This window comes from Dipodomys ordii, unplaced genomic scaffold (genome assembly GCF_000151885.1).
Source record: "Dipodomys ordii isolate 6190 unplaced genomic scaffold, Dord_2.0 Scaffold8, whole genome shotgun sequence".
NCBI lineage: Eukaryota > Metazoa > Chordata > Mammalia > Rodentia > Heteromyidae > Dipodomys > Dipodomys ordii.
This window is the reverse complement of record NW_012267224.1, coordinates 26,305,005-26,325,571: the sequence shown is the minus strand read 5'-3', so window position 1 is coordinate 26,325,571 and position 20,567 is coordinate 26,305,005. Positions and strand designations below refer to the sequence as shown.

General features: G+C 39.8%; 1 protein-coding gene across 1 annotated transcript in view; it reads left to right on the top strand.

Moving 5' to 3' along the window:
• The first annotated feature begins 779 nt into the window (after positions 1 to 779).
• The window catches only part of Chic2 (cysteine-rich hydrophobic domain 2), a 35,809-nt gene continuing 16,021 nt past the window's right edge, over positions 780 to 20,567 (top strand). The window contains exons 1-3 of the mRNA XM_013009190.1: positions 780 to 1,222; positions 17,197 to 17,251; positions 17,389 to 17,544. Of these exons, the coding sequence (XP_012864644.1) occupies positions 1,104 to 1,222; positions 17,197 to 17,251; positions 17,389 to 17,544 (330 nt within the window). The 5' untranslated portion in view covers positions 780 to 1,103. The remainder of the gene's footprint in view (positions 1,223 to 17,196; positions 17,252 to 17,388; positions 17,545 to 20,567) is intronic.

The window sequence follows — 20,567 nt, the reverse complement described above, 5'->3', positions numbered from 1 at the left end:
AGTTGACTAGGAAAATAAAAATCCAAAGTGACCCTAGGCAGATAAATCAATTCCCCCCTCTCTTTCTTTAGTAGAAAAGGAAGAGATGCCCTAAGGTTTTGATGGAAGAAAACAGGTTATGCTTGCCGAGGGAGTTGGGGAGCCTGGAATCCAGATGATCAGTTTTGTTTCACAGCACTACTGGTAAGATTTCTTGTAACAAGAAAGAAAAAAAATAGTACCCTGCTAGCTTTGTATATTGGACTTGTTGAAGGAACCAGATGTTTGAATTTGGAGATGTACCGGGAAATCCTGTAGCCTAGTAGACAAGAATTGTTGCAGTATTGTAAATCGAGTCTGGTTCTCACTGTAGAGGAAAGCTGACCAAAGACTGGCATTAGACTATTAAAGTGGCAATCACCCTCATGATAAATCCTCCAGCCAGGGATGTCATTGTCAGTTTGTTTGGGGAATTGTCCGTGGCCTCCCCTCCGCCTCCCCATCCTCCCCGTTCAGCCCTCTCACTTGGGATCATCGCCTCGCCGTCCAACTCCGCCTTCTCCTGGGCCGCGGATTCAGGCCGTGGAAGGGCGGAGGGGGGCGGGGCCCAGGCGCGGGGTCGCGCCGGCGGGAGCGCGCACCCAGGCAGGCGGGAGGGTGGAAGTGAAGAGGGACGGGAGGCTAGAGGACGCGCGAGGCCGCACGTGCGCGCGCCCCCGTCATCTCATCCGGCGCGCCTACGCACGCGCCCGCCCGCCAGCCCGCCCGGCCGCCCGCGCTCCCGGGAAGTCTCGCGATGCCGTAGTCGGCAGTTCCCGCAGCGGGTGGCTCCGGCTGTTGCTGTGGTTGCCTGAGTTGCTGCTGCGGCCGCCGCGGCGGAGCTGGTGGCGGTGTCGGCCCCGGGGGCGGATGTTGACATCGCGTTGTTGTTGTTGCGGATGGTAATGGCGGCGAGGGCGGGCCGGACCCCCTCTCCTCAGTAGCCGGAGCCGAGGCAGCGGGACAGGAACTCGGCGGCCTCCGCGCCGGCGTCGCGGCTCCCGCAGCCTCCGCCGCCTCGCCCGCCGGCCCCCCGGCGCCCGTCCTGGACTCAGGCCCCTGGGCAGGGGGCCCGCCGGCGCAGGATGGCGGACTTCGACGAGATCTACGAGGAGGAGGAGGACGAGGAGCGGGCCCTGGAGGAGCAGCTGCTCAAGTACTCGCCGGACCCGGTGGTGGTCCGCGGCTCGGGGCACGTCACCGTGTAAGGCCCGGCGGAGGGCGAGGACGGGGATGGGAGGCGAGCACGGGGACGGCTGGGCCCCAGCCACGCAGGACCCCCTTGCCCCGCCGCCGGTCCCGGCTCCGCGGCCTTGGCCAGGGGCAGGCGACCAGGAAGTGAGGACGTGCCTTGTTCTCGGTTCCTTAGGACTGGTGAGTGGGGACGGACACCGTCCCTCCTCCGCCCACCCCCCGGGCCTGGCTGGGCCGGGCCTGGCCGGGCCGGGCCTGGCCGGGCCGCCGGATCCCAGTGCGGAACGTGGTTTTTAGGGTCTGGCCGCCCCTCCAGGTTCGGAGTGGCACAGGCGGATTTATGACCCCCCTAGTTACCCTTTGAGCCCGGTGACATATGGCTCCGAAGCCACATCTGGGCCGTGTAAGGCCCCAGTGACAGTCGGTAATGAGGCTCACGGTGGGGTGTGTGTGTCTCACACATAACCCACAAGTCTTCCCTCCCCCCCCCCCCCCCCCCCCCCCGTCTCTTCAGGTTAGTTTCTGCAACCAGTGCAAGGTCCTGCAGTTGTGTACAGTAAGAATTTATGGATGAACATACATTTGAGATATGGAGGTGTATGTTTACAACGAATTTAAAAAAATCTACAAGCTACTGTCAGGGCTTCCTGTAATCTTAAATCCTTCCTTGGGTCTGAACTGCCTCCACCCCACCCCACCCCCCCTTGTCATTTTCCAACAGCAACAGTCCAGTATTTTTCAAACAATGAGGAATGAAAGCTTTCTGAAAGGATGTGACTAATAAAAGGATGTGAAGACTTGAAGCAAGCAATGAGCTGTCCGGAAGCAGGAAGTTAATGTTTCCCCCCCAGAGAAGCCTGGAGTTGTGTACAACTTGATACTCGTTTATTTTGTTGCTTGCTGAAGACATAGGCCAGTCTCCTGTACTAGTAGTGTACGTCTGTTGTTTCACTTTTCCACTAGTACAAAAGGGCCAGCAAGACTGAGAGGGTCTGGGACATTTGTTGTCATATTTTGGTACAGGGTGAGTGGGATGTGCTGTGAATAACTCAGTAAAACAGACCTCTTATAAGACTGTCAGCGAAATCCTTAGATCCCAATATTGTCCAGACTTGACATACTGACTAGTCATATTGCCATTTGGGTATGCTTATGTAATGTTTTGATTCCTTTAGCACCTGTTAGTTTGTATTTAGGTGACCTAACAGGGTAAAAGCACTGAATAATCATTGTACCAGCACCTGACCAGACAGTGGGTTTTATCACTACAGTTACTCTTTTAACTGTCATCACCAGCTTAATTAAGAAAATATCATAGATACTAATACCATAGATACTAATTTTAACACATAATTAAACCATTTATAATGTCTCAAATTACCACTTAATATTCAATTTCACTCAGGACTGTTCTCTATTTTTGCCTTGTTTTAAATCTATGGGGTATGTAGGTGTTTAAGGATTTACAAACTTTTTCATACTATCTGTGCTGTCCTCTACAATCCTTATGTCAAAGAAAAGCTGACAGCATTTTATTTAAAAAAAAAAAAATTCAGCCTTGGCTGTTGACAAAGCTCTGTGGTAGAGTGCTTGCTTAGCATGCTTGAGGCCATGCCTGAAAGTAGGTTTTTTGTTTTTCCTTCCTTGGATGACTCCCCGTGTAATGAAAAGGAGGGAAACGGGGAAAAGTGGCTAACCTGTCAGGTTAGTTGTTGGCCAGACTTACTGATATTTTTGAAGTTTGGAGTTTTTTTTTTTTTTGTAATCTCTTAGGATAAGTTAGTATAAAACATTGATGACTTATTGATGACTTTGATTTTTCACAAGGATAGTAACTCCAAGGCAGTGTTAATCTAAAAGTTACAATGTATAAGTAATTAGAAGCTGGTACTAACCAGTTAAGCTATCATAACTGCTGTGTTTTGCTTACATCTCCTTCCTTCATATCTGTCCCTTGTCAGAGTCAAACTTGAGACTTTCTTAGAATATATGAAACCTTTGACTTTTAATTTAAGCCATGTCATAGAGCCAAGTTATTTTGCTGCTGATTTCTAATGCACTCCTTTAATTTTACCAACTTACCTGTTCTTATATACTTTCTTGTGATCTTACTATCTCCATCTACACAAACAATTTCTCATTCTTCAGCACCAGTTTTTATAAATGGCTTTGGGCTATCACTTTTTGCTTGTCTTTTAAGATATCTGTGGAAAATTGAAATGTCACTTGAAATAAGTTTGGAAATGGCTTTAGGGTGCAGTATGATCTTTGTATAGGAGATATCCAAGAACACCTTCGTGTTTATTGATATTCCATATAGTACAGTTAATAAAATGCTATCTTTCTTGAAATGTTTCAACATCTCAAGACTCGATTCTGTGGTTAGCTATCAAAAAGCTGAACACAATTTGCCCATATTACAGAATTACTTCAATTAATCATTTATTTGAAAAACTTACTAATTCCCACCATTTTCTCCACTCAATATAAGGCATATTCCATTTTAATTATTATTTTTTAAAGACAAGGGCTTGCTGTATTCAGACTGCTCTTGAGCGTCTGGACTTAGTGGTCTTCCCACTTTAACCTTCTAAGTGGGCTGGGAAGGTGGCTCAGTGGTAGAGCGCTTGCCTTGCATGCATGAGGCCCTGGGTTCCATTCCTCAGCACCACATACGTAAAAAAGAAAAAAAGCCGGAAGTGGTGCTGTGGTTCAAGTGATAGAGCACTAGCCTTGAGCTGAAGAGCTGAGGGACAGCACCCAGGGCCAGAGTGCAAGCCCCACGATGGGACCCCCCCCCCAAAAAAAAACCTAAATACTGGGACTACACGTGTTTGCTAGTATGTCTTCCTTGCCATATTTCAGAGATTAAACTCTGGAGATTTTTGAAGACTTTCTATTGATATTTCCTTACAGGCTGTAAGGTTTTATGAGGATTGTGTTTACCAGCCTTGATTTTTGCATTGTTTAGTGTAATGTTTAGATTATTATAGGTACTGAAATAGTCTCTGAATGAAGTAGTTGCATACATTTTTTGCATCTTGTTGAATTGCCAAATTAATTACCATTTTCTGCATTTTCTAGTGAAGGTAAACTAGAGAACTATCATATTGAAAAAATAAGTGGCTTTTTTTTTTCCTTTGGAAGGGACAGTACCAAGGGATAGTGGCATGTGGCACCACATTTTACTCTAGGAATTTGTATCCATAAGACCTTAAGTGAGTCTTCTATGAGACACATTTGGAAAAAAATACATAGTGCTGTGGAAGTGTCTTTGACATCAGTCTTGTTTCAATTCTCAGATGCTCTAATTAACCACAGGCATATTTACCTTTCTGAACCTTAGTTTTCTCATATGAAAAAGGAAATAAATATCTGCCTTAGTGGTTAGGTGTGAGAATCAGAAATAATTTAGTGATCTTGAGCCATATAGGCATTCAACAAAATTTTTACTTACCTTATATTTTGGCATTTTTGCCTGCACACTTTTTGGTTGATCTTTACCATTTTGTTGGAAATTATTCTACAATGTGACATGCCTTATTTAGCATAGGTATGAATTGTAAGATTGACTGATTGGGGCTAGGAATGTGGCTTAGTGGTAGAATGCTTGCCTAGCATGTATGAAGCTCATGGGTTCAATTCCTCAGTATCACATAAACAGAAAAAGTCAGAAGTGGCGCTGTGACTATAGTGGTAGAGTGTTAGCCTTGAGCACAAGAAGCTCAGGGAGCTGGGCACCGGTGGCTCACGCCTGTAATCCTAGCTACGCAGGTGGCTGAGATCTGGGGATCACAGTTCAAAGCCAGCCTGGGCAGGAAAGTCTGTGAGACAATCTTACCTCCAGTGAACCACTAGAAAACTGGAAGTGACTCTGTGGCTCAAGTGGTAGAGTACTACTCTTGAGCTGAAGAGCTCAGGGACTGCCCAAGTCCAGAGTTAAAGCCCCATGACCACCCCCCCAACCCCCCAAAAAAGAAGCAGCTCAGAGACAGTGTCTAGGCCCTGAGTTTAAGCCCCAGGACTAGCCAAAAAACAAAAACCAAAAAAAACCTGAATCATTTAGTCCAAAGCCTATATAAGATGGGTATGTGTTGGGCTGGGAAGGTGGCTCAGTGGTAAAGCACTTGCCTTGCATGCCTGAGGCCCTGGGTTCAATTCCTCAGCACCACATATGCAAAAAGAAAAAAGCCAGAAGTGGCACTGTGGCTCAAGTGGTAGAGTGCTAGCCTTGAGCAGAAGAGCTGAGGGACAGCGCCCAGGCCCAGAGCTCAGGCCCCATGACCAGGCCTCCCCCCCCCCCCCAGAAAAAAAAGATGGGTATGTGGTGATGACTTGGGACCTTGAGGTTAGCTGGAGTTTGAGAATCTTCTCTAAATGCACTTTCTTTGGAATTTTCTAGTCTAGATGCTCTTTTCTGTTTACCTTCTTCTAATTCTTCTGTACTTTTTTTTTTTTTTTTGCCAATCTTGGGGTTTGCACTCAGGACCTGAGCACTGTCCCTGGGCTCCTTTTGCTTCAAGGCTAGCACTCTATCACTTGAGCCACAACACCACTTCTGGCTTTTTCTGTATATGTGGTACTGAGGAATCAAACCCAGGGCTTCATGCATGCTAGGCAAGCACTGTACCACTAAGCCACATTCCCAGCCCCAATCTGTACTTTGAAGTAAAACAATTCAATTTGAACTGTGTAAAGTGGAAAGTTTATTCCAAATGTTGAGATTAGATGTTTTACATTTTAATACTTTTACAATATTTTTTGCTCATTTATTCATGATCGGGTATGAATTTTTCTCAGTAATTTAACAAGTCCTTTTTCAAGTCTATTTTGTAGCATATATTTATTTTACAAGGTTTTATGTATATAGTTGTGAATGAAAGGCACATACTTTCTGCTGTCATGGAATTTATAAGTGGTAGACAAATTATGTATGAAAAAATGTTATCAGTGGTACTGTGATAGATACTAGTGTGATTAGAGAGAATAACAGTTCAAAAGAATGAAAGAATTGTGTGAAGAGTACCCTTCATTTGGAGACTAGCATATGCCAAGACTCTTAAGCCATGCTTGGATTTCCTGGGAGCTAATTGAAAGAGTACTTCTGTAATATGGCTAGGAAGTAGAGAAAAATAATTTTGCCTTGAAGTTGATGAGTTCAGTGGGGCCAGAGAGGATTGTAAAATGATTAGACTGAAATTGAGGAGGTCATCATGGTCTAGTTGAAGGATGATGATGGCCTTGTTAGGGTGGTGGTCTTTAGTTCTGGGTAAACAAATCAAATTTTGTAACTTTCCTATGAGATATAGAAACATAGCAATGGCCATTTTGCCCTCTGATTTCCCAGTTGTTGCATGTGATTTTATTTAATTTTGGTTGTATGAAGGTAAGGTCATAGAACTGGAGACTGTTTTGATGACATTGCTGCCCTTGCTGTTCTGTTACTGAGGGGCAGCGTGTATGAGAAGGGAGCAACATGTGCTGGAGTGGAGAATGGCTCTCCCATAGGATCACAGATTTTGAAGTAAGGGCTTTCCTTCATAAAATAGTAGTATGCTTTAGCTCTAAGATGTGTGGTATTTGGTAATTATTTGTTTATTAGGTTTAAGGAAAAGATCTTCCACTCAAAACTAAATTGAAGCCACCAGGGCTGAAATGTTCTCATATTTAAGAGCCATAAAAATTTTGCTTTGTTTTTCTTCTTAAGCTGTGTCCTATGAAATTTGCATAGGGTAGAGTTGGTTAGACACTAAATGAATGCATATATAATAATCATCCTGCAAGAACTACTTATTTTATTCTTTTTCATCTTGCATGTAGTTGCGGTGGAGTCCTTGTTTTGTTCAGTGAAGAGTCCTTTGTACTCAGTCAGCTTTTCCTTTTCTATACTGTTCAATTGTAATTGTTAATTGAATTAACATTTTTGATAGTTGTGTTTGTCAGCTTTCTATTACTATAACAAGTATCTAAATTATTGGTTATAAACTTAAAAAGACAAAAAGCTTTATTATGCTTTACAATTTTAGAGGTTTCAGTCCATGACTGGTTAGCCTTCTTGCCTTTGACTATGGCAGTACACCATGGCGGGAGCAAAAGTGGAACAAATCTTTTTATGTGGCTGGGAAGCAAAAAGAAAGAGAGTCAGGTCCAGGATTTAGGTTCACACCTGTAATCCTAATTACTTAATAGGCTGAGATCTGAGGATTGCAGACAAATCCTATAGAATCATCTCTAGTTAACCAGCAAAAATTCAGAAGAGAAGGTATGGCTTAAGTGATAACGACCAACTTTTAAGTGGAGAATGTTAAGCAAGATCCTGAGTTGAAGCCCCAGTACCAGTAGGAAAGGAAAAAGAATCAGAAGAAACAAACCCAAGAAGCAAAGATTCCCCAGGCCTTTTTAAAGGCATGTCCTCCAATGACTTGAAAAACCTCCTACTGGGCCTTATTCTTAATGTTTTCACCGCACAATAGCACTGGTCTGAGCTCCAGGCTTCAAACACAAGGGCCTTTGGAGGATAGGCAATGTCCAAGCCAAGCCGCAGTATATATACCGTAATTTATATTCATAAATGAACATAATTGACAATGTTTTGCTTATCAGAGTTTTGCAATATGAGGAATATTCTAAAATATATAAATAAGCCTAGGAAGGTAGCTCAGTGGTAGAGTGCCTTGCATGCATGAGGCCCTGGGTTCTATTCATTAGCACCACTTAAGCAGAAAAAGCTGGAAGTGGTGCTGTGGCTCAAGTGGTGCTCTACCACTAGCCTTGAGCTGAATAGTTGAGGGACAGTGCCCATGCCCCACAACCAAAAAAAAAAAAAGTATCTATATATATCTCTATAGATATATATTTCTATATGTATTTATATATATTTATACACATACATACATATAATACGAATAAATTTAGATATATAAAAATCTTAACCTTGGTTTGGTAGTGAATAGCTTAGCTTAGCTGAATCCTTATAGTATCAGAAAGTTAATACAAGTTAGGTGCTCGTGGCTGACTTGTTATCCTAGCTACTGAGGAGGCTGAGATCTGAGGATCGTAGTTCCAAACCAGTCCAGGCAGGAGAGCCTATGAGACTCTTATCTCCAGTTAAAACCACCAAAAGAACCAGAAGTGGAGTTGTGGCTCAAGTGGTAGAGTGGCTATATATAGCCTTGAGCAAACAAGGCCCTGAGTTCAAGCCTCAGGACTTAAAAAAAAAAAGTTAATAAAATGAATTTTACTCCATGGGATTCACATTACTTTCACTGCTTCACAGCGTGTATAATCTGTTAATAACTGGCAATATAATTTAAACTGAAACAGTAAAATGCTAACACTAGAATGTAAGACCATAGTGACATGGCTTATGATATAGTGAGCTTTTTTTAATATGTAAAAAAAAATGTACAGAGGGGTTACAGTTACCATGAGTAAGGTAATGAGTACATTTCCTTCTGGAAGCATTGTTACTTCCTCCTTTTGTTATTCCCCTACCTTCCCTCCTCACCTCCCCAATGCCTTCCCCCCAAGTTGTAAAGTTTTCAACATAGTGTCTTGTACCTCTCTCATTGTTACAATGGGTCAATGTATCCTTATTTTAGCATTTTGTTATTTCCCTTCTCCTCCCCAAATTAGAACAATGTATATACAAGATGCAGGGCACCAGAATCAAATACAGTGAAAACAGGGGTTATACTGTGGGGAAAGAACATACAAAAGAAACAAAAAAAATCACATAGTACATTATAAATAAGTTAAAAACAATACCAAGAAAGAAAAAAACCCTATCTTGGGGTTCATTTCACTTAACATCATCTTATATGGTCATATATACATAGCTTTTGAACTTTACTGCTTGTACTAGACATACACTAATTATTGCAAGTAAGGGAAACCATGGGACCTATGTTTTTTGGGCCTGGCTTACTTCACTTAATATAATTTAGTTTGATGTATGATTTAAATTAGTCTTTAGTTTGACTAGTTTCTTGAATGAGATTATATTTTCACAGATCCGGATAAACTGAAATGCTAGTTAAAATATGATCACAAAGTTAACATTTTTGTACTTGTTTTGATATAAAATTTTTATACTTTTATATTTGTTCAAATGTGTCATTAACTCTAGGAATACACTTTGAGTTCCAGTCCTTCCTCTTTGAGCTATATTGATACTCAGACACACACTGAGGCAGCCAGATAAACATCAGCTTCAGAATCTGTTATTTTTTTTATAACTATAGTTTCATATCCAAAAACAGCAAAAAATCTGATTCCATTGAGCTCAGAGTTTAGTGTTAGGAAATACTACTGTCTTCATAACCATGGGTTCAGTTTCCTTCTGAAATTTCTAGTTCCTATGTTCATAGATCTTGCAATATCTATAGAACATTAAAAAAAAATCTGAAACTCTTGACAGGGGTCCCCTTACCCTTCAAGAGTGTGTTCTGCAACGACTAAACTCTTCTCACTAGGCCTTGAAATTTTTTTCACACCGTAGTCTTCTCTGGCACCAAGCTTCAAACACATGACCTTTGGGGGATACTCAGGGTCCAAATCATAGCATTTCTATCTATAGTGCAGAAATTCATTGATCACTTTTTGTTACTTTCATGGCTGGTGTGAGTTGCCATTGTTTCTCTTCTGCTTAATACTTAATTCTACTTAATACTCGTCCCTCTTAATACCTTTGTCTTTCCTCTTAAAAACCTCTTGATCTGCCATGGTGAGGATTTTAAAATATAAATCAGATCTGTTGTCTTTTTTTTTTTCAGCTCCCCTAATAAAGTCTCGTTTTCTGTATAGTTCTTTTAATGGCCTTCAAGACCTTCCCTGACCACTTCCATCCTTCTCTTTCACTTGCCTACCTCACTTTAGTTACACTGACTTATTTCTTATAGCTAAATTACTCTAGTTTAAAGACTTTGTACTAGTTGGGTTAGGTCCTTTTGCTGGTGTACTCCCCTCAGATACCCTGTGTCTAGGTTCTTCATCATCTTCAAATCTTTGTCATTTATGGGCCTAATGAGTCTTAACCTCCTCCCTATTTCAAGTGCATCTACTTGTTACTTTTTTTTTTTTTTTAATATTGTTTCCTCTGTCAGGAAAAAAAAATCCCCAAACTTTGTATTCTTACAGGTCTGAGCCAGACTTCTTAGAGTACAAACTTTTCTATTTTGGAGGCAGTCTGGAACTGATGATGCTTTTGTCTCATCTTCCTGAGTGCTGAGATCACATGTGTGTGTGTGCCAACATACCTGACCTGTAAACTTTTTTAAAAAATAAGAATGAAGTTTTAAAACTTTTCTTACTGTATAGTAGCTGTCCTCAGCTGTAAAATGAATCCAGAAGAAAACATTTTAATCTTTTTTCTTAAAAAAAAATTTTTTTTTTGGGTCCGGTCATGGGGCCTGAACTCTGGGCCTGGGCGCTGTCCCTCAGCTCTTCTGTTCAAGGCTAGCGCTCTACCACTTGAGCCACAGTGCCACTTCCGGCTTTTTTCTTTTTGCTTATATAGTGCTGAGGAATGGAACCCAGGGCCTCAGGCATGCAAGGCAAGTGCTCTACCACTGAGCCACCTTCCCAGCCCCAGATTTTGTGTTGGCTGCCAGTGGCTCATGCCTGTAATCCTAACTACTCAGGAGGCTGAGATCTGAGGATCATGCTTCGAAGCCAGCCCATGAAGAAAAGTCCCCCATGAGACTCTTCCAACTAACCACCCCAAAACTGGAAGAGGTGCTGTGGATCAAATGGTAGAGCACAAAGACTCAGGGACAGGACCCATGTCCTAAGTTCAAGCCCCACAGCCAACACACACACACACACACACACACACACACAATTGTGACCTTGGCATGCTGGGTTGTGCATACTTACAAATGACTTGGGAGTTCACGTCAGGAGGATTATGAGTTCAAGGCCAGGCTGTGATACATAAAGAGACCCTACTTGAAAAAAAAATGTGTGGGGCTTAGGATATAGCTCAGTGGAGGACTTGTATACAAGACACTGGGTTTGATCCTTAGCAGTATAAAAGCAGACAGTTTGGGACAGCATTTGACCTTTGGTCTGTTGCCTTATCTGAGATAGAACCAAAAGGGAGATGTGTTTTTCTAAAATAATATATCATGTTGATAATGTACACCAGAATTAGCAGGCATTATATCCATCCATTGCTTAGCTGTTTTGTTTTGATTACAACTTTTTTGTGTCTTTCGATTTTTCATCCTAAATTCATCACCAAATGCTTGCCTTTGTTACCTGTAAGAAACTAGCATTTCTGTGTTCCTGTTTTCTCATCTACTTCCTGACCTTGGTTTGTAAAAAGGTAGAAACCCTTTTCAGTTAACTTTGATAAACTGTCCAATAACAATATTTGTAAACTTTTTGAGATTTTAATCCTTTTCTAATTATAAAGAAAAATGGGAAGGTTATTTAAAAATTGGGGAATTTTATGTGCCTGTAAAGCAGAAATATACATAGTCATTAAGAAACAAAAGTCATAATAATTTTTTATGTAGTTATTCTTAGTTTTGCTAATTATTTTTAGAAACTGTTTAGATTTAAATACTACTATATTTTGATAGAGAAAATTTGGAAAATATGAGCATATAAAAATGTCATCTAGGGCTCCGAATGTGGCTTAGTGGTAGAGTGCTTGCCTAGCATCTAGGCATGAAGCTCTAGGTTTGATTCCTCAGTACCATATAAACAAATAAATACAATTAAGTAAAAAATGTCATCCATAATTTCAGCATCTAAAATGAACCTCTAGGGCTGGGAAGGTGGCTCAGTGGTAGAGCACTTGCCTTGCATGCTTGAGGCCCTGGGTTTGATTCCTCAGCACCACATAAGAAAAAAGCCGGAAGTGGCGCTGTGGCTCAAGTGGTAGAGTTCTAGCCTTGAGCTGAAGAGCTGAGGGACAGCGCCCAGGCCCAGAGTTCAGGCCCCACGACTGAACCCCCCCCCCAAAAAAAAAACAAAAACAAAAATAAAATGGACCTCTATTTTGATAGATTAAATGTTTGTCTATTTATGTGTACATATTTTCTTGTTAAACATTGAGACTCATATTTTGTTTTCTATATTTTTCATCTGAGATTATATTGGGATCATTGGTTGCTATCATTACAGGTTCTTCAGGTATGAATTATTAGGCTTTGTTATATTTCGGAGAGCAGAGCTACCCACATGGCCTTAAGCAGTGCAGTTTTATTGTAAGAATAGAGACTAAGGAAGACAAGGAAACTGCCATAGTACAGCCAGGCTTTGGGAAGTTGGGAAATGCTTGCTGAGGATATAGTGCTGCTCTGGTGATACAGTTTCTGTCATTTTTATCAGCATCATATGTCCTTTGCTTCCTCTGCCACTATGATTCACTTACTTTCACTTCTAGCCTCAGCTGTTGCAATGTGACTTTTCCTCCCCTGAACTTCATACTTGCCTTTTTAAAAAAAATTCTTGGCATTTAAAAATTATTCCTAACTTTTAATTATTCATGACTTTACTGTATCTTAACTCCAATTTAAATTATTTCTTTGTATTTCTTTGTAGTCTGTGTATCAACTCTTTGTCTTGTATTCAGATACTTTGTAAGAGAAAAGAACTATGAGTTGGTTATGGTTGCCTAAGTTGGGCAGCCTGGTAGTCCCTAGGTAGTCTAGGGATTAACTGTCCTCAGAGCAAATGCTCCTTTGTAGTTTCACTACCCAGAATATAGGGAGCTTCTAGGCTTTCAGAGTAACAAGCTGTTCTTCTAGCATAATTTTAAGCTGTAAAACCATTTCAGATTAATGTGTTACAATGAATGTAATTGTAAAATATTTCACTTGTTTTAAAACTTTCATTGTTAAAAATAGCACAGCATTTCAGAATCAACGAAAATAAACTTGAGCAAATATTTCTGGCTAAAGGTAAAACAAATTGACGAAGTTAGATTTTTGTAGTTCTGTAAGAGCCAAAATTTACCATGAGTTCAAAATAATTCAAAATGACAATGTACCTAATCAATTCTGAAAGACATTAATATTTTGTATGTATGAGGACTAAAGGAGAATTTAAAATTGAAATAAAAAAGACTGTAGTTAATTTAGACCTGGGTTATGGAAAAATTTGAAATGCATAAAAAATTGATTTTTGGACCTTAACATCCCTGTTCACTTCTGACAAAATACGTAGTTAATCCCAAGTAAAATATTCAAATAGAATTGTAATGGTATTTAAAGTGTTCATGTAGCAATTTAAACATTACTGAAAATACGAACTATTTTTGTAAACAGTTTCTGTGACTTATTCATGCAAAATTTGTCTCCACATATCATGTTACTTCTTTTTTTTTTCTTTTTGTCAGTCGTAGGGCTTGAACTTAGGGCCTGGGCGCTGTCCCTGAGCTCTTCGGCTCAAGGGGAGCGCTCTACCGCTTGAGCCACCATGCCACTTTAGTTTTCTGGTGGTTAATTGGAGATAAGAGCCTCACAGACTTTACTTCCCACGTTGGCTTTGAACCACGATTCTCAAATCACAGCCTCCTGAGTAGCTAGGATTACAAGCGTGAGCCACTGGCCATGTTATTTCTTAGATTACCGTCCTAAAAGAGAATTCACTCTAGCAAAAGTATAAATATTTTTAATGCCAAATTGATTTCTGAAGTGTTAGTAATAATTTATAGTTCTGACAATACATGAAATTTGTACTGTAAAGCTTTCTTGTCCACATAAAATGTTTTTATTAGTCTTTGTAGATAATTAAGATATTACTCACCTTGAGTATCTCCTTTTAAATTAAGTGCTACTTCTAGCTTTTTGTACTAATAGAATACAAGATTGTTAGAATTTGAGGGGAGTTCAACTTTCTATCATTGCATTTTATTCACATACATCAAACTATCATTTTATGGGATGATATTTGGCCTTTTCAGTACTGTTTCAGGCCAACAATTTATCAGCATAAAGTACTTTTGTTTTTGTTTGTTTAACTGTATTTTTTTTTTGTCTTTTTTGAGTCCGGGGATTGAATCCAGGACATTTGCACTCACTAGGCAAGCACTTTGCCACTGAGCTACATCCTATCTTTAAACTATGGTGTTTTTTTCTCTATAATATTTAAGAATAATTTATAATGTCAATTGAAACTGAAATGCACTATTTTTCTAACAATGACTGCCTCCTACTAGAACTACTTTTTGGTAGCATTGAAACTAATCAGTTAGTTATATTATAAAATATGAAATGTGGCTTTAAAATTTACTTAATAAATTAAGATGATCTTGTTAAAAAACTTGATGATGATTGTTTTGCTTGGCCTACATTTGTAAAGGTAAGCTTTGGCATAGATGAAGGACTTAAGAAAGGGGGAAGTATTTGCTGTGGCTTATGCTGAGTAAGACATTCTGATGCTCAGGCTTTTTGCCAGAAGAAAGTGTCTGTACAGAAAAACACTTGCTGAAAGTTTTTTTCCAGCTTCTCTGATGAGCAGTTTCATCTGTAGACAGATTGGAATGAGGACTAGAAGCATGACTTAAGCTAGAGAACCTTCCCAGTAAGTCCAGAGCCCTGAGTTCAAACCACATTACTGCCTCCCACCAAAAAAGAAATGAGCAAAACCCTGCAGTGTAGTAGTTTGAATAATGACTGAGTGAGAAGGTGAAGATATTGAGTGTGAAAGAACTCTTTTAAGACAATGAGGAGGGAAAAGCACTGGATGGCCTCATACATTAAGGGAAGAGAAAAAAAGTATATAAACATTAAGACTAGGAGGTTTATCCAAGTTTATAGTCTGTAAGATGAGGAAGAAATACAGTGGATTGCAGAGGAGACTAAAGATAGAATCAGGAGCAAACTTTAAAATAGTAAAGATGGCTCAGTGGTAGAGTGCTTGCCTTGCATGCAGGAGGCCCTGGGTTCAATTCCTCAGCACCATATATACAAAAAAAGCTGGAAGTGGCGCTGTGGCTCAAGTGATAGAGAGCTAGCCTTGACATGAAGAGCTGAGGGACAGCGCTCTGTCCCAGAGTTCAGGCCCTGCGACCGACAAAAAAAAAAAAAGTAAAGACATGGAAGTTAAATAGTTCTGAAAAAAGAGAAGTTTATTTCTGAAAGCAATTTTAATGCTTTTCATGTTATTACTTGAATGCAGTAAAGAATAGTACTAAAAAAAAGTTTCAGGCAGAAAAGTCTGTGAGAGTCCATCTCCAAAATAACCAGGAAAAAGCAAGGCTAGAGGCATGACTCAAGTTGTAGAATGCCAGCTAGACAAGCGAGCTGAGCAAGCAGATTTTGAACGTAAACCCCAGTACTGCCCAAAAAAAGAAAAGAAAAGAATACTTGGGCCTGGTTGTGGTGGTGCATGTCTATAATCCCTGTAGTGAAACTGAGATGAGAGGATCCTGTGTTTGAAGCCACCCTGGCTGTGTTTCACAGATACAACAAGAAGAAAAAAACTACCAAATTCAAAAAGCCTATTTTCAGGATATTGTGATTTATTCTTGTGAAGATACTCAGTTTTTGAGTTTTGAATGAATGCTTTTTTCTTCAAGTGCTATGTATGTTTCTAATAGGTAAGAGCAAAGTGAGTTAACTTTATTATTGAAAATATCTTAAGTAAAAAAAAAATCAGTTCTAAAGACATGTAGTACCATAATCATGATTCAAGAAAAGATCTGGGTGCTGGTAGCTCATACCTATAATCCTAGCTACTCCGGAGGCTGAGATCTGAGGATCACAGTTCAAAGGCTGGGGCAGGAAAGTCCATGAGACTCTTTCCTCCAATTAACCACCAGAAAACCGGAAGTGGCCCTGTGTTTCAATTGGTAGAGTGCTCGCCTTGGGCTGAAGAGCTCAGGGACAGCCCTCACACCCAGCATTCAAGCCCCACGGCCGACAAAAACCCCAAAATCAACCAACGAAACAAAAGACCTTTTAAGGGTTAGAAATAGATGTAGCTATTTCAGATATCTACATTTTCTTTCACACCATCAAATGTGCTGACAAGTGCATGCTCAGTGGCACCTAAGACAATTCTTGTTAAATCCTACTTGACCAAATCCTACTTTGATACCTTTTTCTGACCCTTTTTCCTGCTACTTTTTCCTTACTGTATTCCTTACATTTGTGCTTCTTATTTCTTGTGTCTACTGAGGATAGTTATTAAAACTTAGAACAATTGCTGAAATTAGGAAATTAGAGATTCTATTAAAATAATACTCTCTCGAGCTGGGCACCAGTGGCTCATGTCTGTAATTCTAGCTATCAAAGCCAGCCAGGCAGCAATGCCTGTGAGACTCTTTTTTTTTTTTTCTTCTGCCAGTCATGGGGCTTGAATTCAGGGCCTGGGCACTGTCCCTGAGCTGCTTTTGCTCAAGGCTAGCACTCTACCACTTGAGCCACAGCGCCACTTCTGTTTCTGTGGTACTGAGGAATCGAACCCAGGGCTTCATGCATGCTAGGCAAGCACTCTACCACTAAGCCATATTCCCAGTTTCCCTGTGAGACTGGTACCTCCAGTTAACTACCAAAAAGCTGGAAGTAGAGCTGTGGCTCCAGTGGTAGAGCTCTAGCATTGAGCCAAAAGTCTTAGGTTCAGTGCCCAGACCCTGAGTTCAAGCCCAGGATGGTACCAAAAAACAAAAAAAATTAAAAAAAATGTTGTTGAAGTTGTTGTGGTACAGGTGTAGCTCAAATTAAGTGAACCATTTGTTTTGTTTGTTGTTTTGTGTACTTCCGATTAGTTGATATATGCCTCATGCCACTGTATAAAAGTTTAGATTTAGCTGCCATCATAATTGTTACATTTTACATTGCATATTAGGGTGATTTTGTGTGTCAAACTTTGGTCATGTCTCCAACTTCCTCTCTTTAGGATTCTGCATTCTGTTTACTTGAGCTTTAATTAGTTAAATGCGCAATGTTTTTGCAACAGTGATATATAATAACTATTATATATAATAACAATGATATATAATAACTTATTCTTATTTTCTTTTAATAGATTTGGACTGAGCAACAAATTTGAATCAGAATTCCCTTCTTCATTAACTGGAAAAGTGAGTTTGTCAATTATTTGTCTACTATTTACATGTCTCAAAACTTTATCTCACTAATAGAGAAAAATGTACACTAATGAGTCATGGCTATTGAAATTGATACCACGATGCTATTATCTCTTAAACTTTTTCTTTAGGTAGCTCCTGAAGAATTTAAAGCCAGCATCAACAGAGTTAACAGTTGTCTTAAGAAGAACCTCCCTGTTAATGTACGCTGGCTCCTTTGTGGCTGCCTTTGTTGCTGCTGCACATTAGGCTGCAGTATGTGGCCAGTTATTTGCCTCAGTAAAAGAGTAAGTTGAACTATATCTTTTAATTTAGATTTACACATAAACAAATCTCACATAGTTATAGTTTTTTATTTATTGTATGGAATGTTGTGAGTTTTTAAGTGTTGTTTATTTTTCAAGTATTTGGAAATTTTTCTAGAAACCTTTCTCTTTTAGTTTAATTCTGTTAATGTCAGAGAACATATCTTTGTGATTTTTTTTTGTGTGTGATTGTTTTGTTTTTTGAGAATAGGTTTTATGTTAGAGCCTAGAACTTAGTATTTCTTGGTATGTGTGTCTTAAATTTGTATTTAAAGTTTAACAGCTTCATTGAGCTTACCAATGACATATAACAAATTGCACCTATTTAAATTGTATCACTAAATGGAAAGTTTTTTTTGTTTTTTTTTTTTTTGGGTCCGGTCATGGGGCCTGAACTCTGGGCCTGGGCGCTGTCCCTCAGCTCTTCAGCTCAAGGCTAGGGCTCTACCACTTGAGCCACAGTACCACTTCCGGCTTTTTTCTTTTTGCTTATGTGGTGCTGAGGAATTGAACCAGGGCCTCAGGCATGCAAAGCAAGCGCTCTACCACTGAGCCACCTTCCCAGCCCTTGTTTTTCTTTTTTTACTCATTGAGTCCTAGCCATATTGTTAATTCTTAATTAATACTCAGTTCCTTTTTTAGCGAAATAATGATGTTTTATTATATGGATACAGTATTGTTGCTTTTGTGTACATTGATGGTTTATGTTTCTTCCTGTTTTGATATGGATAAATCAAACTATAAATATCTTTGTTCAGGTCTTTTTTATGGACATATACTTCTCATGAGTAAAAATTCCTGAGTAGAATGACTTGATTTATGCTGCTTTCTATATTTAACATTTTTAAAAAAATTTGTTTTTAGCTCTTTTGATGGTTCTGGGACTTGAACTCTGGCCTGCATGCTATCCTACTACTCTAGGCTAGTACTCTAACAGTTGAGCCACAACTCCACTTCTAGCATTTTTTATGTAGTTTAGTAGAGATAAGGTCTCCTGAGGAGCTAGGATTACAAGTGTAAGCCACTGGCCCGTGGCTATATTTAGCTTTATAAGTAACAAACTGCCTAAGATGTGGTAGTATTTTACAATTTCACAACCACGTGTATGAGATTTTATTCTGCCTACATCCTTATCAATATTTCATGTGTCTTTAAAATTTCAGCCATTCTAGTAGGTGGGCAATGTTAACAAGGTTTTAGTATTCATTTTTGTAATGAATAGTGATGTTGTATGTGTTCTTTGGTGATGATTAAAACAAATCTTTGATTTTGTAAGTATATAAATATGAGCCCAATATACCTACTACTAGTTTTTCCAAAAGAAACGTTATAAATAAGCAAATTATATATGTTTACTGATGTATATAATGTTTCATTAGGCTTAATTATAGACCACTCACAGTAATTGATCTTTTGTGTGTAAAGTTTATAACATGATGTTATAAACATGATGTTGCTTATATTTGCCCTACTCTGACTGATAATGGATAAAATTTGTAGCATTGCACTGTTAAACTAAGTTGCATCTATTCTTTTAAATAGTAACATATCAATGTCATAGTTTCAACTTTACTTCACTGGCAGATTTATATATGCCACCTTGATGTTCTTATCCTCCTCATCTTTCCACCAGACAATTCTTTCTCTGCCTTCTTCAACCATTTTATAAGTGGTTCTGCTTTAACACAAATCCCTTTGGCAAGTTCTTTTGAGGGATACTTTTTTTTTTTTGGGTCCGGTCATGGGGCCTGAACTCGGCCTGGGCGCTGTCCCTCAGCTCTTCAGCTCAAGGCTAGCGCTCTACCACTTGAGCCACAGTGCCACTTCGGCTTTTTCTTTTTGCTTATGTGATGCTGAGGAATGGAACCCAGGGCCTCATGCATGCAAGGCAAGCGCTCTAACCACTGAGCCACCTACCCAACCCATTGAGGGATACTTTTTAAAAGAGGCTTTTTCTGATCAGCCCATAATGACCTTTTCTTCTAAAAGGTCTATATCATACAACTTCAGGTTATGTGGAATCCTGGAAATGACGTGAACTTGAAGAAGATACTAAGTTTTTTTGGTGTGATGGAATCATAGTAAATGGCACCTGTATTTCCTAATCTCTTACTTAGTTTACTTATTCAAAAGACCTTCAGTCATAAAAAGAGGACCCATGGTTTTTATATCTAGTCTTCCTACCTCAGCAAGGATTTTTTTTTTCCTTTTTTTTTTTTTCCAGGGCTGAGGACCGAACCCAGGGCCTTGCGCGTGCCGGGCGAGCGCCCTTCTGCTGCACTAAACCCCCAGCCCCAAGCAAGGATTTTTTTTTTAATCTCAGATGAAATTCCTTCTTTCTTTTTCTTAACAAAACAGTATATTGCCATTTTCTAATGTAGTTCTTTTCAAATCATCACAGTGTGTCAGAATGTTTACATGGACACTGATGTCATTCATCCTCACTTCTGAGCATCCTCAGTTGTATTTTCCTCTAGTTGTTTAGTCCTCTAGTTTTATCTTCCTCTTCTTTGGCATGAGAAGGATTGGTTTCATTTGATGATGGGGGGGGTGGGGTATCACTGTTGGATATGGAGTCATTTTCCTTGTCTTTTCTTTGCCCTTCTAATTTTCATTTTCTCTTTATTGTGCCTCTGCCTCTATTCTCACATGGGTTTTTGAGAATGAACATGCAAGTTCATGCGTCAGTAGCCTCAGGCTTTCAAAGAGTTACCCATTGTTTCCTTATTTGGAGGTTTCTCATACTTAGGACAGCAAGTCATTTTTTATATCAATTTGGGATTTGAGCAGGGCCTTGTGCTTGCTGGGCAGGCACTCTATCACTTGAGCCATGTTCCTAGACATAAAAACAATTTTTAATTGAATCTGTATGTCTTTATTTTTTTTGGGGGGGTCCAGTCGTAGGGCTTGAACTCTAGGCCTGGGCGCTGTCCTCCAGCTCTTCAGCTCAAGGCTAGTACTCAACCACTTGAGCCACAGCGCCACTTCCGGCTTTTTTTTTTTTT